Source organism: Limulus polyphemus, unplaced genomic scaffold (genome assembly GCF_000517525.1).
Source record: "Limulus polyphemus unplaced genomic scaffold, Limulus_polyphemus-2.1.2 Scaffold1234, whole genome shotgun sequence".
Classification (NCBI taxonomy): Eukaryota; Metazoa; Arthropoda; class Merostomata; order Xiphosura; family Limulidae; genus Limulus; species Limulus polyphemus.
Window position 1 is genome coordinate 295,339 of NW_013666844.1, and position 12,671 is coordinate 308,009.

The following is a 12,671-nucleotide window of genomic DNA, read 5'->3' on the forward strand; positions in this document are numbered from 1 at the left end:
TTCAAACTTGTATACTCTTCCTAGCTACAACATGCCAAACAATGTCAAAACATAGTTCTGATATATGCCATTCAAACTTGTATACTCTTCCTAGCTACAACATGCCAAACAATGTCAAAACATAGTTCTGATATATGCCATTCCAACAAGTCTTTATATCAGCTGTGATTGTTACATGACTTACTGACTTGTATATCCAAAATGATTTTAATATAACATATTCAACCCTGTACGTTCAACTTTTCCTTTCTAGAAATGAGAAAGCTCAAAGTTATATTTTTTGATTCTGTAACATTTTTATTGTTTCTGTGTTCTATAAACCCTTTCCCACATATCTGTACCAGTCTTTCAAAATGAAATTTTTTTTCACATTATTTTATTTGTAATTTAGCATATGTGAGAGAAAATCCTTTCTGTACAAAATTAGTCATTTATAGATTTTTATAAATGACATTGTACTTGAAGGGAATCTTGTGTAACTAAGAGGTTGTTATCCTATTCCTTTGACTATAAACAGTAGTTACAGTGAGGGTGAACCCAGAGGGTTCAACTCCCACAGCTAAAAAAATTGCTAAGCAAAGTACCCTAAGTATTATCCCTCCTTTTGTCATAATCAAGTATACATTTACCACAGAGAGTAATTTTATTTTGTTTTCAATCATCTTAATTGTATTTAGTTAAACAGTTCAGAAAACGGTAATTGTTATTCGTGTATAATACTTACTAAATTCATCCTGGTGTTTTGTCATACTGTCTTGATATTAGATGACATAACTCTGGATGCTAGTGGACAGGATACATATCGATATGTCAAGGAAGCTAAGAGATACAAGTAAGAATTGTTCCCTGTGTTTTCTAATACTTTCTTGCGAGTAGATTGGATATTTAATGATATTTCAAGGAAGCTAAGAGATACAAGATAAAATTATATCCCTTAGATACTTCCAACAGTTCATTAGCTTCTGCCTTTAAATGTGGCTACATTTATATATATATATATATACATATATATATATATATATATATATTATTGATAAATATTTTCATGATTTTGTCATCTTTGTTATTTACTATTCAAACCTCAAAATCATCTGATATATAAATGTAGTATTTTTCCTGACTGACTGGGTTTCTAAATTGACAAGTATTAGCTGTACGTGTATTCTAAAAGTTGGTTTAAAACATACTATAGGTGATAAATGGTAATATATATTATGAATATGAACTAGTGTAACGTTTGAAAGATTATTTTAGTTTAGGAATGGGGCATACATGCTTTTAAGTGTACTTTTTAAAAATAACTCCAAAAAATAAATAAAATACAATGTTGTATATTTCAAACACGTATGCAATACATGTGCTGTTTGTTTGAGTATGAAGCTCCTCTTTTGATATTATGTAATTCAAAAATATCATTATTGTGTTACACCAGGTTGCAAAAACTTTTATATGTAGTAGGTATAGATATAATCGGTACTAAGTAAAATATAGATTACTTGAAACTGTACCGTACATCAAAGATGAACTGCATATACCTTTCATTTACTCTACACGTCCATTTCCTTACAATGTGTTTCCATTTACTAAATAAATGTCATTTTCAAATACTTTAACCATAAATTTGCATACTTTTTAAATATATATTAATAACTTCTGAAAATGTATTGTTGTTTTTTCACTAGACTTTGTTTTGAATGTTACATTTAATGTTTTTTTTAAATAATTTCTTAGAGAATGTTCTAGAACAGCTGGTGTGTCAACTACTGACCTTGTTGGGAGGTAGGTCAAATTAACTGAGATGAGAATAAAACATACCTAACTTTTTTTATTTCTGCATGGTATACATAAAAGGATTATTTCTACACTTTGTTCAGTTGTGAATTAGATTTTTCTCCAAGTATTGTTTGTGCTTAACAGCTGTTAAATGGCTCCAGATGATTTATCTGGCTAATGATTTTCTAAGTGCATGTACAGGTGGGACAGAGGTAAACCAATTGACCATGTATAATGTATTATAGTAGAAAAAAACACTTATCTATATTTTGTATCATCCTATGTGATTGTACAGTGGTATATTTATATATTCTTTTTTTTTTCTCTTGTAAATGGCTCTTGTTTTTCTTAAAACATTGGAGTAAAAGCATTTAAATTTATGTAGAAGTATCTAAAAGAAATAAAGCAATTGTAAGGTAGATAGATCACTACTAAATATGGGAACATAAGAGAATAAAAATTTTTAAAACGTTTAAACATTTCTGTTGTATTTTTAGGTGTCTGAACTGTAATCACTGAACTTCTACATTTGAAAATATATTTTTTTGCTGCCTTTAAAGGTTATATTTATTTTTCCCAATCAATTTCAGAACTGTAGGTTAGCTTGATGTTTGCGTTTTTTCACCAGTAAATTTATTGATTGCTCTCATATTTATATATTACTTCCTGGAGTTCGTGACCAATATGAATGATTGTTAGCTTTGAACTTAGTAAAGCTAATAACTATAAAAAAAAGGAGATTTTGTAATATTTAATGCTTTGTAGTCGAGAACACAGTAGTATCATGTGGATATTATGCTTTTGAATTTTGTGTGGTCAACAGAAATGAAACAATTTTATAAGGAAGTTTTGAAATACTTCCTAAAAATTAGGAGACCAGAATATGTGTTTATTGTTCCTCATGGTGTTATTTTGATTCGTAATAGTGTTTTTTGTGTTATACTTATTTGGGAGTTACAGGATTAATCTTCTTTCACAAGATATTAGGTATGGGTATTTAAGTTTAGCAAATATGGTAAGCTGGCCTGGAGTGTCAAATTACTGAGTTTACACAAATTATTTTTTATTGAGTATATTGTTAAGTGTATTGTATTCAAATAATATATACAAATAAAATAACTTCGTATTTATTGAAAATAAGCTATAATTGCTAAATATAAATTAATCTAAACACAAATATTGTTGTCAAAATATTTTGCCACAGCACTTGATAAAGGTAAAGACGATGTCATTTTTGAAAGGTGAGGATATTCAGTGATACATTTTTTTCTGTCTTGCCCTGTTTTGTATAATTCATAATAAGAAGTTGACTGCTTCAATTAGCAAAATAAAGTATAAATATGTTGATTAATATTAAACATCTTGATTGGTCATATATAAAATTGAAGTTTCTGGATTTTCGATTTTTTTTCCTTCAAAGTAATAAATTGTATTATATGAATTGTTTTTCAAGCAGACACTACATTATTTAGAAAGTTTATACAAAGTTTCTTACAAATTGTTAAGAACTTTTACTGGAAGAACATAAAAACCTAGGCAGGTACGCACATGTGGTCCTGAAAGAGTTAACAACCCAGGATTTGTGAGTGTATGTATTTTTTAAGTATTGTGACAAGAGAAACAAGATTTTATTATATGCCAAGCTATAAATATTAGTAATTTAGTCTCAGTATTTTGAATAGTGAATTAAATTTTTACATATATGTATGTGTGTGTATTAATTTTGTTGTTGTTTAGGCTGTAACTGTAAAAGTTGAGTCCTTTGTACCTATGTGACAATGATAGTTTAAATTTAAGCTTTGAATTAAAGAAGGTCTTTATTTTAATTCTCTCAGGATGCTCTTGTTGACCAAGCAACACCACAGTTGTGGAGAAAGGGAGTACGAGGTTGATAAAGTACAGTCTGGCTCTATTAGTAAGGTGTGTTGAATTGAAAAACTGGCTTCACAATTGGTACATTAATGATGAATAAGTTTTTTCCTGTTTCAAGTATTGATAAGCTGTATGTATTTGTTGTCAAATTTTTTTTTTGCTAATTGTATCATCAATACTCTTTTAGATGACAATCTTCTTTTCATTGTATTGACATTCAAGGAGTCTTTATTGTTTTTGTAAGGTTTTTATAGGGCTGTATTCTTTACAGTAGGTGTCTCTGACTTATTGGCAATAAATTTGAATAATAAACATACACTTATTTAAAACGAGTCAAACATATGTACAAAAATTTTCAGAGCTTTAAATAATTGTCTCTTTTTTTTTTTGTCAAAGTCCACACAGGTGGGTTCAATTACTTTAGAACATGCTTTGACAAGACAAATTATTTTGCTCTATCTCTGTTATTACAATACAAGCTGTGATACTCGCTTTAGAAATACCCACTATATGCTCTTTATGGCTAAACTCACAATCATGCAGTCTAACTTCACATTTTTTCACTTTCACTAACTTAACTTCTGTATTTGCATGTATTTATAACACATAAGAGGAAAATCTAGAAATATCTAGCCCTCTAGTAACAACAATATTAAACATAACGAAAAAACTTAGAAGTTTTGAGTAAGATGATGTCAACAATATTGCAAAAGCCTAGTACAACCATTAAAGATTTCATATTGTCAGGTATACAAAACAGCCAATAAAGTAGTTTGTTTTCTTTAAACTTTGTCTCTTATGAACATTTGAAATGCACTTATTAATTATTATGTTTAGTAAATTTGTGAATGCTTTTTAGAAGTTAAAACTGTAAGTTTTAAATTCTAGGATCCTTCAACGCACAGTCCGTGGACTGGAATTTCTCAGTTTCTTCCCACTACTCACAAAATTATCCAGTTTGCAGAAGGAAAGGAGCCAAAGGTTGGAGGAGTTATTAAGAATATCTATATTAAAATTATACGTGTGTTATTGTTTATTTTGGTGTTTTTATTTGATATTTTTCTGTTATTGCATTGATGATAATATGAGAAAAAAAGTGTCCTTTAGGTGAAGCGGAATGCTACTGTCCAGGAAATTAGATGGTAATTTTTTATTCCTTATCTTTGTATCCTTAACCTGAGATATGGTTGTTCCTACAGTTTATACTTTTAAGTCGAATATTTTTCAATTACATTAGAAACATTACACATTTTAGTTACTTGTCTCCATCAGTGAAAAGTTTAGTTATTCAGTCAAGTTTTCCTCTTACCATTCACTTTTACTAAGAAGATATAGAAGCATACAAGTTTTTCTTAGTGCACTTCTTGTGCAGTGAAAATATTTATATATATAGAGAAACATTATTTTTATTACCATTTTGAAATTTAAATGTAATTTTGTTGTTGTTTGCGAGCTCACTCATGATAAATCCATAGTAAATTCTGTCTGATCCTTTCATATTAGTGTTTTTTGTCCATATATCGATACAGTTTTTAGCAAACAATGCAAGATAGATGTTACAATCTGTAGTATTTAATTTTTGTTACAAGTCTTATAAAACTTAATTACCATTAAAGTTATCCATAGTAATCGTTATTGAGTAGAATAAAAAAAAAGAAGGCTCATCTATAAGCAGAAAGATGCTACCAGATAAACTTAGTTAGTCCACAATACAGAAACATTAAAATTTACTTTTTGTGGCTTAGTGTGTACTTGCTTCCACTCTTTGTTTTTTGTGTTTTCATAATATTTTCCATGACATTTATCCATGAAAAACTTACTAATCTTACTTCCAACAATTGTATATATTAAATCAATACACTGAAAGTTTATTTAGAGATGTGTGTATATATACAGTAAACAATGTAAAGGAAATTTAAGTACGTAATTACATTACATTTTTTCTTGGATACGAAACTGCAGCACAAAGTTAATGTAATTTCAGATACAATAGCACGATTTTATTCATATGTTGAGATTTTGTAAAATTTGAAAAAACAAAGAATAATACATTTATTTTGAAGTAACTCGTGCATTCTTTTTTTTTTTTCTATACAGCCTGGTGATGAAATTGTATATGTTGCTGGAGCCTTTGACCTATTCCGTATCCTTTTTTTTTTTTTGAAGAAATCTCGGTTACTCCAAAAAACTTGGGTAAAGTTGTTGAATTTTTCATTGAACTTATTTAGTATTTATTAAGAGCCTACTAATCGAAAGGAGAACTTCTGGTAAAGATTGTATAAAAAATGATATGATTTGAATAGACTAAACACTAAAATTCCAAGATAAATGATCAATGATAATTTGAAGAAAATATTTAATTTTGTAGTTAAGAAAACTATGCACTTTAGATGTTCAAAGTTAAGAGTAGTACCTGGGATTGAGATTTAAAATAAAACTATCACTTTTACCATATATTTATGCAGTATTAAATCTGTTTTTATATGGATAGAAATAGGGTACAATTCTAGTGCTATGTCTAAATTTAGTTGATTAGTTAAAATATGATATTTCTTTGTCTACATTTGTTGGGTTAGTAGCAGGTAAACAAGGTTCAGTAAATATTTCATTTTTATTACAGCTGTGCAGTTAGGATGACCTGATGTTCCAGTTTGGATTTTGTTATTTAAGTGTCCTTTAGGGACACTTAAATGTCCCATTTTAATTTCTTTTAGTACTCTGTAACTTTTTTATTTCCATATTAAGTATTTTGAGCCTTTGACAACCATGAATAACAAATACAATTTTTTTAACTGAGTAGGGAAATTACCACACAGCTTAGAATGACTGTATCATTCAAGTTGGCCATAAGCCAGGTTGCAGAAGACGACATGTTGTCATTCTTATATACATCACTTATCATGTAATTTTGCATTCACCCAAACAGAGACACTTGAATGCACTAGGAATGTGCTGTTCACAGCTGCTGATGTTCCAAACAGAGACACTTGAATGCACTAGGAATGTGCTGCTCCCAGCTGCTGATGTTCCAAACAGAGACTCATGAATGCACTAGGAATATGCTGTACATGAATGCACTAGGAATGTGCTGTTCACAGCTTCTGATGTTCCAAACATAGACACTTGAATGCACTAGGAATGTGCTGTTGGCAGTTGCTGATGTTCCAAACAGAGACACTTGAATGCACTAGGAATGTGCTGTACATGAATGCACTAGGAATGAGCTGTTCACAGCTGCTGATGTTCCAAACAGAGACACTTGAATGCACTAGGAATGTGCTGTACATGAATGCACTAGGAATGAGCTGTTCACAGCTTCTGATGTTCCAAACATAGACACTTGAATGCACTAGGAATGTGCTGTTGGCAGTTGCTGATGTTCCAAACAGAGACACTTGAATGCACTAGGAATGTGCTGTTCACAGCTGCTGATGTTCCAAACATAGACACTTGAATGCACTAGGAATGTGCTGTTCACAGCTTCTGATGTATTTATTTAGTTATTTTAATGTAACCCAAGGGTGATCATGAATGACAATTAATCAGTATTTTATGATGAACTTCTGAAGAAGTTTCTTGAAAAAATTCACACATCAAAGAGGCATATCTGGCAACAATAATCTAAATAAAAATATCCTTTTTACTAATTGATACTTATTATATGCATAAATGATTGTTCATGATTTCCCCTAGAAGTGGGGGGGGGGCAGGTTCTAGTTTTTAGGTCTAACTATTTGAGTGTGTCACAGTTTTATGATTTCTGTGGCAGGTGAGAAGAAAGATTGTATTCTAGTGATTGTTTAAAGGTAACAGTTGCTTATTTTTTATTTGTTTAAAAGCTCAGAAAGGAAAGAAAATACTTAACATGTTGTAGATATCGGCCATCTGAACTTTTTAGAGAAAGCCAAAGCGGAAGGAGATTACCTTATTGTTGGTCTACACACGGATCCTGTGAGTTTAATTGTTGTTCTCGAAAATGATCTTCCGTTTTTACCAGATATTACGTCAATATTAGTGTGTGTGATGGGAATCCATATTCATAGCACTGCCCAGTGTGTTATGCTTTAGCATTTACATTTAAACACACATTTATATTATTGTAATATAACAGCACTTAACTTTGTTTACTTTGCCAAGTTACTCTTTAAAACTTTTCTTATTGTTTGTGTAAAATTTAAATAAATAAGATGCATTTGATAATAGATTGTGAGAGACTTGCATATCTAAGCAATAAATGTTGGTACCTGGAGGACATCTCTTTATATTTGTACATGCCAAGAATTCTTCTGGTTTTGATGGTAGTATATTTTATTAAGTAAAGTTGATTGAGTTTTTGATGATTTTATTTTTATTACCTTTAATTTTTTAAAGTGACAATGTATGTCACGTATGTTTGTGTTATTTTTCCCAATTCTGACCTTTGACCTGTAGTTTCTAAAACTTGTGTGATTGGTTCATGATAATTAACATCCCTTATAAGTTATACAAAGGATATCACTTAGTCCGTCTCACTTAGTCCGATTGAGTTTTTGATGATTTTATTTTTATTACCTTTAATTTTTTAAAGTGACAATGTATGTCACGTATGTTTATGTTATTTTTCCCAATTCTGACCTTTGACCTGTAGTTTCTAAAACTTGTGTGATTGGTTCAGGATAATTAACATCCCTTATAAGTTATACAAAGGATATCACTTAGTCCGTCTCTGAAACACCTTAATGCGTAATAAAGTATTTTGTAATGAGATAAAAAAAGAATATTTAAAAAAAAGTTATATACATGTCCAAATATCAGTTAAGTTACTTTTTAAATATACACTATGTAATGAAATATATCTAGATCAAAGTTATTCTTCTTTCACGAAAAGTATTTCTTTACATTTTTTATCAAAATGGCTCACCTTCCTAACCATAAATTATTGACCAGTGGGGGCTCATATGGAACCCCTTCAGTATTTATATTAACCTCAAATTACTGAATTGTTTCTATAGCATTCACTACCTGATGGGTCCGTAAGCTCCGTCATAATAACGTAATTTGGTTTTTTCTTGATACGGCATACGGCATAAAAAAAACTGACGAAACAAATCGGTTCAAATACCTTATTTTTACATAAAAAACTGAAGTCATTAGCGGGATTAACTGAATTATTGATATTACTTTTAACCTCTAGATTATTAGGAACCTGAGACCAACAAAGTCATACACCCACATAGAATTTGGTGCATAAATATTTTAGAAAAAAATATGTTGGAAAAAATATATATTAATATAAATAGCATACAACTTTAAGAGACAGTGCAGAAATCCTTTGCCTAAAGTAGCTTTCATAATCCTTCAGATATTACGTAAAAAACGTTAAACTTTGCATGAATATGTATATTTTTTCTGGCAACATTAATGTGATAAAGTAATGTATTAATAAGCAGCTTTTAAATATAAATGGATTAGTAGCATATATTAAAGTGTTTTGTGATTTTGAAAAGATTACATTTTTATTTTCGTGTTGTTACTTGTACTGTTTTGCATGACATCAACGAAGGCTCTTACTGTCAGGGTAACATTAACATGCCACTTAATTAAGAAATATCAAACTACAATATTCTCGAAAAGGTGTTTGAGATTTATATAAAAGGACTACATCTTACATCTTGTTTGAGTAATTTTATAACATATTTTCAAGTACATTGACATCAAGAAAAATTATTTTTCATGTGAATCAAGATTGCATAGAGAACACCTTTCTGTTATACGTCAGCTATCCAAAGCTTATGTGGGTATGGTACATACAAATATAGTTGTATAATGTTGGAATTCAATGTTCTAAAGTGATATAATATTTCCATTGCATAAATTAATTAGTCAAGTTATTGTAAAACATGCTCAAGTGATGATAATTCATGGAATATATTGTACAAGTGCATTCAGGTAATGCATATTACATATTTAATAGGAAATAGGCTTACAACAAAGAAATACAAAGTAAAGATGGATGGTTGAAATAATTTATAATTAATACGTTTGATAGTATGCTGCATAAGTCATAATAAATATTTTAAACTATATTTGGGAACACTGGGATGAACAAGAAACTGAAGTAAAAATATTAGTTTAGGTATGTAAGTGTGCAGACTAGAAGAAAGAGCAAGCCTTTTTGTGTATGTGCAACCTATACTTGTAAAAATATTAGTTTAGGTATGTAAGTGTGCAGACTAGAAGAAAGAGCAAGCCTTTTTGTGTATGTGCGACCTATACTTGTAAAAAGATTAGTTGAGGTATGTAAGTGTGCAGACTAGGAGAAAGAGCAAGCCTTTTTGTGTATGTGCAACTAATACTTGTAGGAAATTATCAACAGAATGTGAAACACAAACAAAAAAATGGGCAACTTGGTATGTTGGTTTGTAAATTATTTAATATTACCTTAAGTAATTATTTTGGAATTTAAAAGTTTGTTTTTTATACAAATAAAGATGAAAACAATAATGAATATTTATAATCTATTGAACTGTTATCCTGTTTAATTACTTAAAATTTTACATTTTTGCTTCGTTTTAAATATCATTAAAGAAAAATATGAAAATCAAATTAATGTTTTAAATTTTCAAAACTTTTTCATCATCAAGTGTAGTTTAGCTTCCAGTGTTGAAGACACTTTCATTTGATTTTAATTTTTGTTTTATTACACACTTAATGATATTTATAGGTTTGTATAATCTACTATTCATGTAAGTTTAAAAACTAATTCAGGTATAGCCAATGGAAAGCATTAAATTATACTAAATTCAAAGATCTCAGTTTTAATAGTCAAATTATGAGTGTACTGAGAGAGATAAGGCTTTAATGTAAGTTATGTAAGCTAATCTGTACTAGTCATAACATTGAAACAGTATTTCAGAAAGCTATGTTAGGTAGGTTGTCTAGAACACATGATTTAAAGTGTTAAGTTATTTTAAGAGCTGTAATTAATTTTTTTAGATCCAGCATAGCGGCTCATAAAACGACTCTGAGTTTTTTGTTTTCTTTTCAAGTGCAAACTTTTAGCTCATAGCTCCATCAGTTCATGACCAATTTGAGATCTAATTACAGTTTTGGACTCAGGAGGTTAAGCCCTTTGATTGGTATATTTGATCATGTCTGAGGTCTCGTAGATTAATTTTCTCCAATCCTGCCTAAAAGAAATTCAATTTGAGGGTAGGCTGGTAGAGATCCTGAGGACTAATAAAATTTAATTGGCTATACGCACACCCCATGCTTGGTACTACTGGTGCCCAAAAACATAGCTAATAAAAATGAAACAAATATCTCGTAGATTAATTTACTCTAATCCTGCCTAAAAGAAATTCAGTTTGAGGGTAGGCTGGTAGAGATCCTGAGGACTAATAGAATTTAATCGGCTATACGCACACCCCATGCTTGGTACTACTGGTGCATAAAAATATAGCTAATAAAAATGAAACAAAGAACTCGTAGATTAATTTACTCTAATCTTGCCTAAAAGAATTTCAAGAGCTGCGGCTATTGAGGATTTCCTCTTGTTTCTTACTGTACCAAATGTATTCTGTGATTCTGTAGGTTGTGAACCACTACAAGGGATGCAACTACCCAATCATGAACTTGCACGAAAGAGTCCTCAGTGTTTTGTCATGTAAGGTAAGCATTAGCAGTCTCTAAATGTCATTGATTTGTCCTTGTCATCATAATGCCATTCATGATTTTGTTTGAGAGTGTTCTTGAAAATTGTATTTATTTTACCAGTCTGTGATTGTTTATCTTTTATGTTGAAGGGGGATGTTTGGTGAACAAAGTTCGCTGAAAGAAGGGTGAGGGGACCCCGGAGGTTTTTTCACCAATCTCTCACGACGATGCCATACATTAATCTAGTTTTAGATTTGATCTAGATATAGAGACAGAAATTAAGTAGAATGTGTTGCTTTTTAAAGGAGAACCAGGCGGAAACATTGGAAAAGAAGTTTCTAAGACTGTTTTCTTTAACTTCCAAAGTTGTAGATCCTTATCATTGTTCTAAAATAATAATCTTATATCAGTATTGTAAAAAATAAGTAACATAATTACATGTATTTAGATGAATTATTCATTTAAATCATTTTTTTTGTACATAGTAATTGTTTTAAGACTGATATTTTTGGTTCTACAGTATGTGAATGAAGTTGTGATTGGAGCACCCTACAGTGTCACAGCTGACCTGATGGATCATTTCAGGGTATGTCTGTTAAACCAATCACTAGCATTAAGTTCATAATTTAGTAGTAAATATACTATACATGGTTGTGTAATGCTAAATCTAGTGAAGTGTAGATTTTCAGGTTAAAAGATATTATAAAACATTACAATAAGTTCATTTTTGTGGTATGTATAATGCCTTATGCTGATGAAATGTTATCTGTGTATTGGTAGTTTGTGTGACTTTATGTCAGAATAAGACAGGTTATTATCTACAAATCTAGGGCTAGCAAAGAAGGATTTGTTTAAAGTTATTACCAGTCTTGTAGTTAGCTCACAATAAGCTAAATGATAGCTCCCCAGTCTTGTAGTGACGTAACGTCACACAAATCACCAATTAACAGCTCACAATAAGCTAAATGATAGCTCCCCAGTCTTGTAGTGATGTAACATCACACAAATCACCAATCAACAGCTCACAATAAGCTAAATGATAGCTCCCCAGTCTTGTAGTGACGTAACGTCACACAAATCACCAATTGGAGAACTATCAGTTAGCTTATTGTGAGCTGTTGCTCACAATAAGCTAACTGATAGCTCCCCAGTCTTGTAGTGATGTAACGTCACACAAATCACCAATCAACAGCTCACAATAAGCTAACTGATAGCTCCCCAGTCTTGTAGTGACGTAACGTCACACAAATCACCAATCAACAGCTCACAATAAGCTAACTGATAGCTCCCCAGTCTTGCAGTGACGTAACGTCACACAAATCACCAATCAACAGCTCACAATAAGCTAACTGATAGCTCCCCAGTCTTGTAGCGATGTAGTTAGCTCACAA

General features: G+C 30.5%; 1 protein-coding gene across 4 annotated transcripts in view; it reads left to right on the forward strand.

Annotated features, from left to right (window-relative positions):
* LOC106462736 (ethanolamine-phosphate cytidylyltransferase-like) overlaps window positions 1-12,671 on the forward strand; it is a 30,137-nt gene that overhangs the window by 11,407 nt on the left and 6,059 nt on the right. For all 4 annotated transcript variants that reach the window (XM_022390064.1, XM_013922684.2, XM_022390066.1 and 1 more), the window contains 8 exons: window positions 766-832; window positions 1,732-1,779; window positions 3,609-3,693; window positions 4,534-4,626; window positions 5,743-5,788; window positions 7,520-7,596; window positions 11,218-11,295; window positions 11,801-11,866. In XM_022390064.1, coding sequence (XP_022245772.1) covers window positions 766-832; window positions 1,732-1,779; window positions 3,609-3,693; window positions 4,534-4,626; window positions 5,743-5,788; window positions 7,520-7,596; window positions 11,218-11,295; window positions 11,801-11,866 — 560 coding nt within the window. The remainder of the gene's footprint in view (window positions 1-765; window positions 833-1,731; window positions 1,780-3,608; window positions 3,694-4,533; window positions 4,627-5,742; window positions 5,789-7,519; window positions 7,597-11,217; window positions 11,296-11,800; window positions 11,867-12,671) is intronic.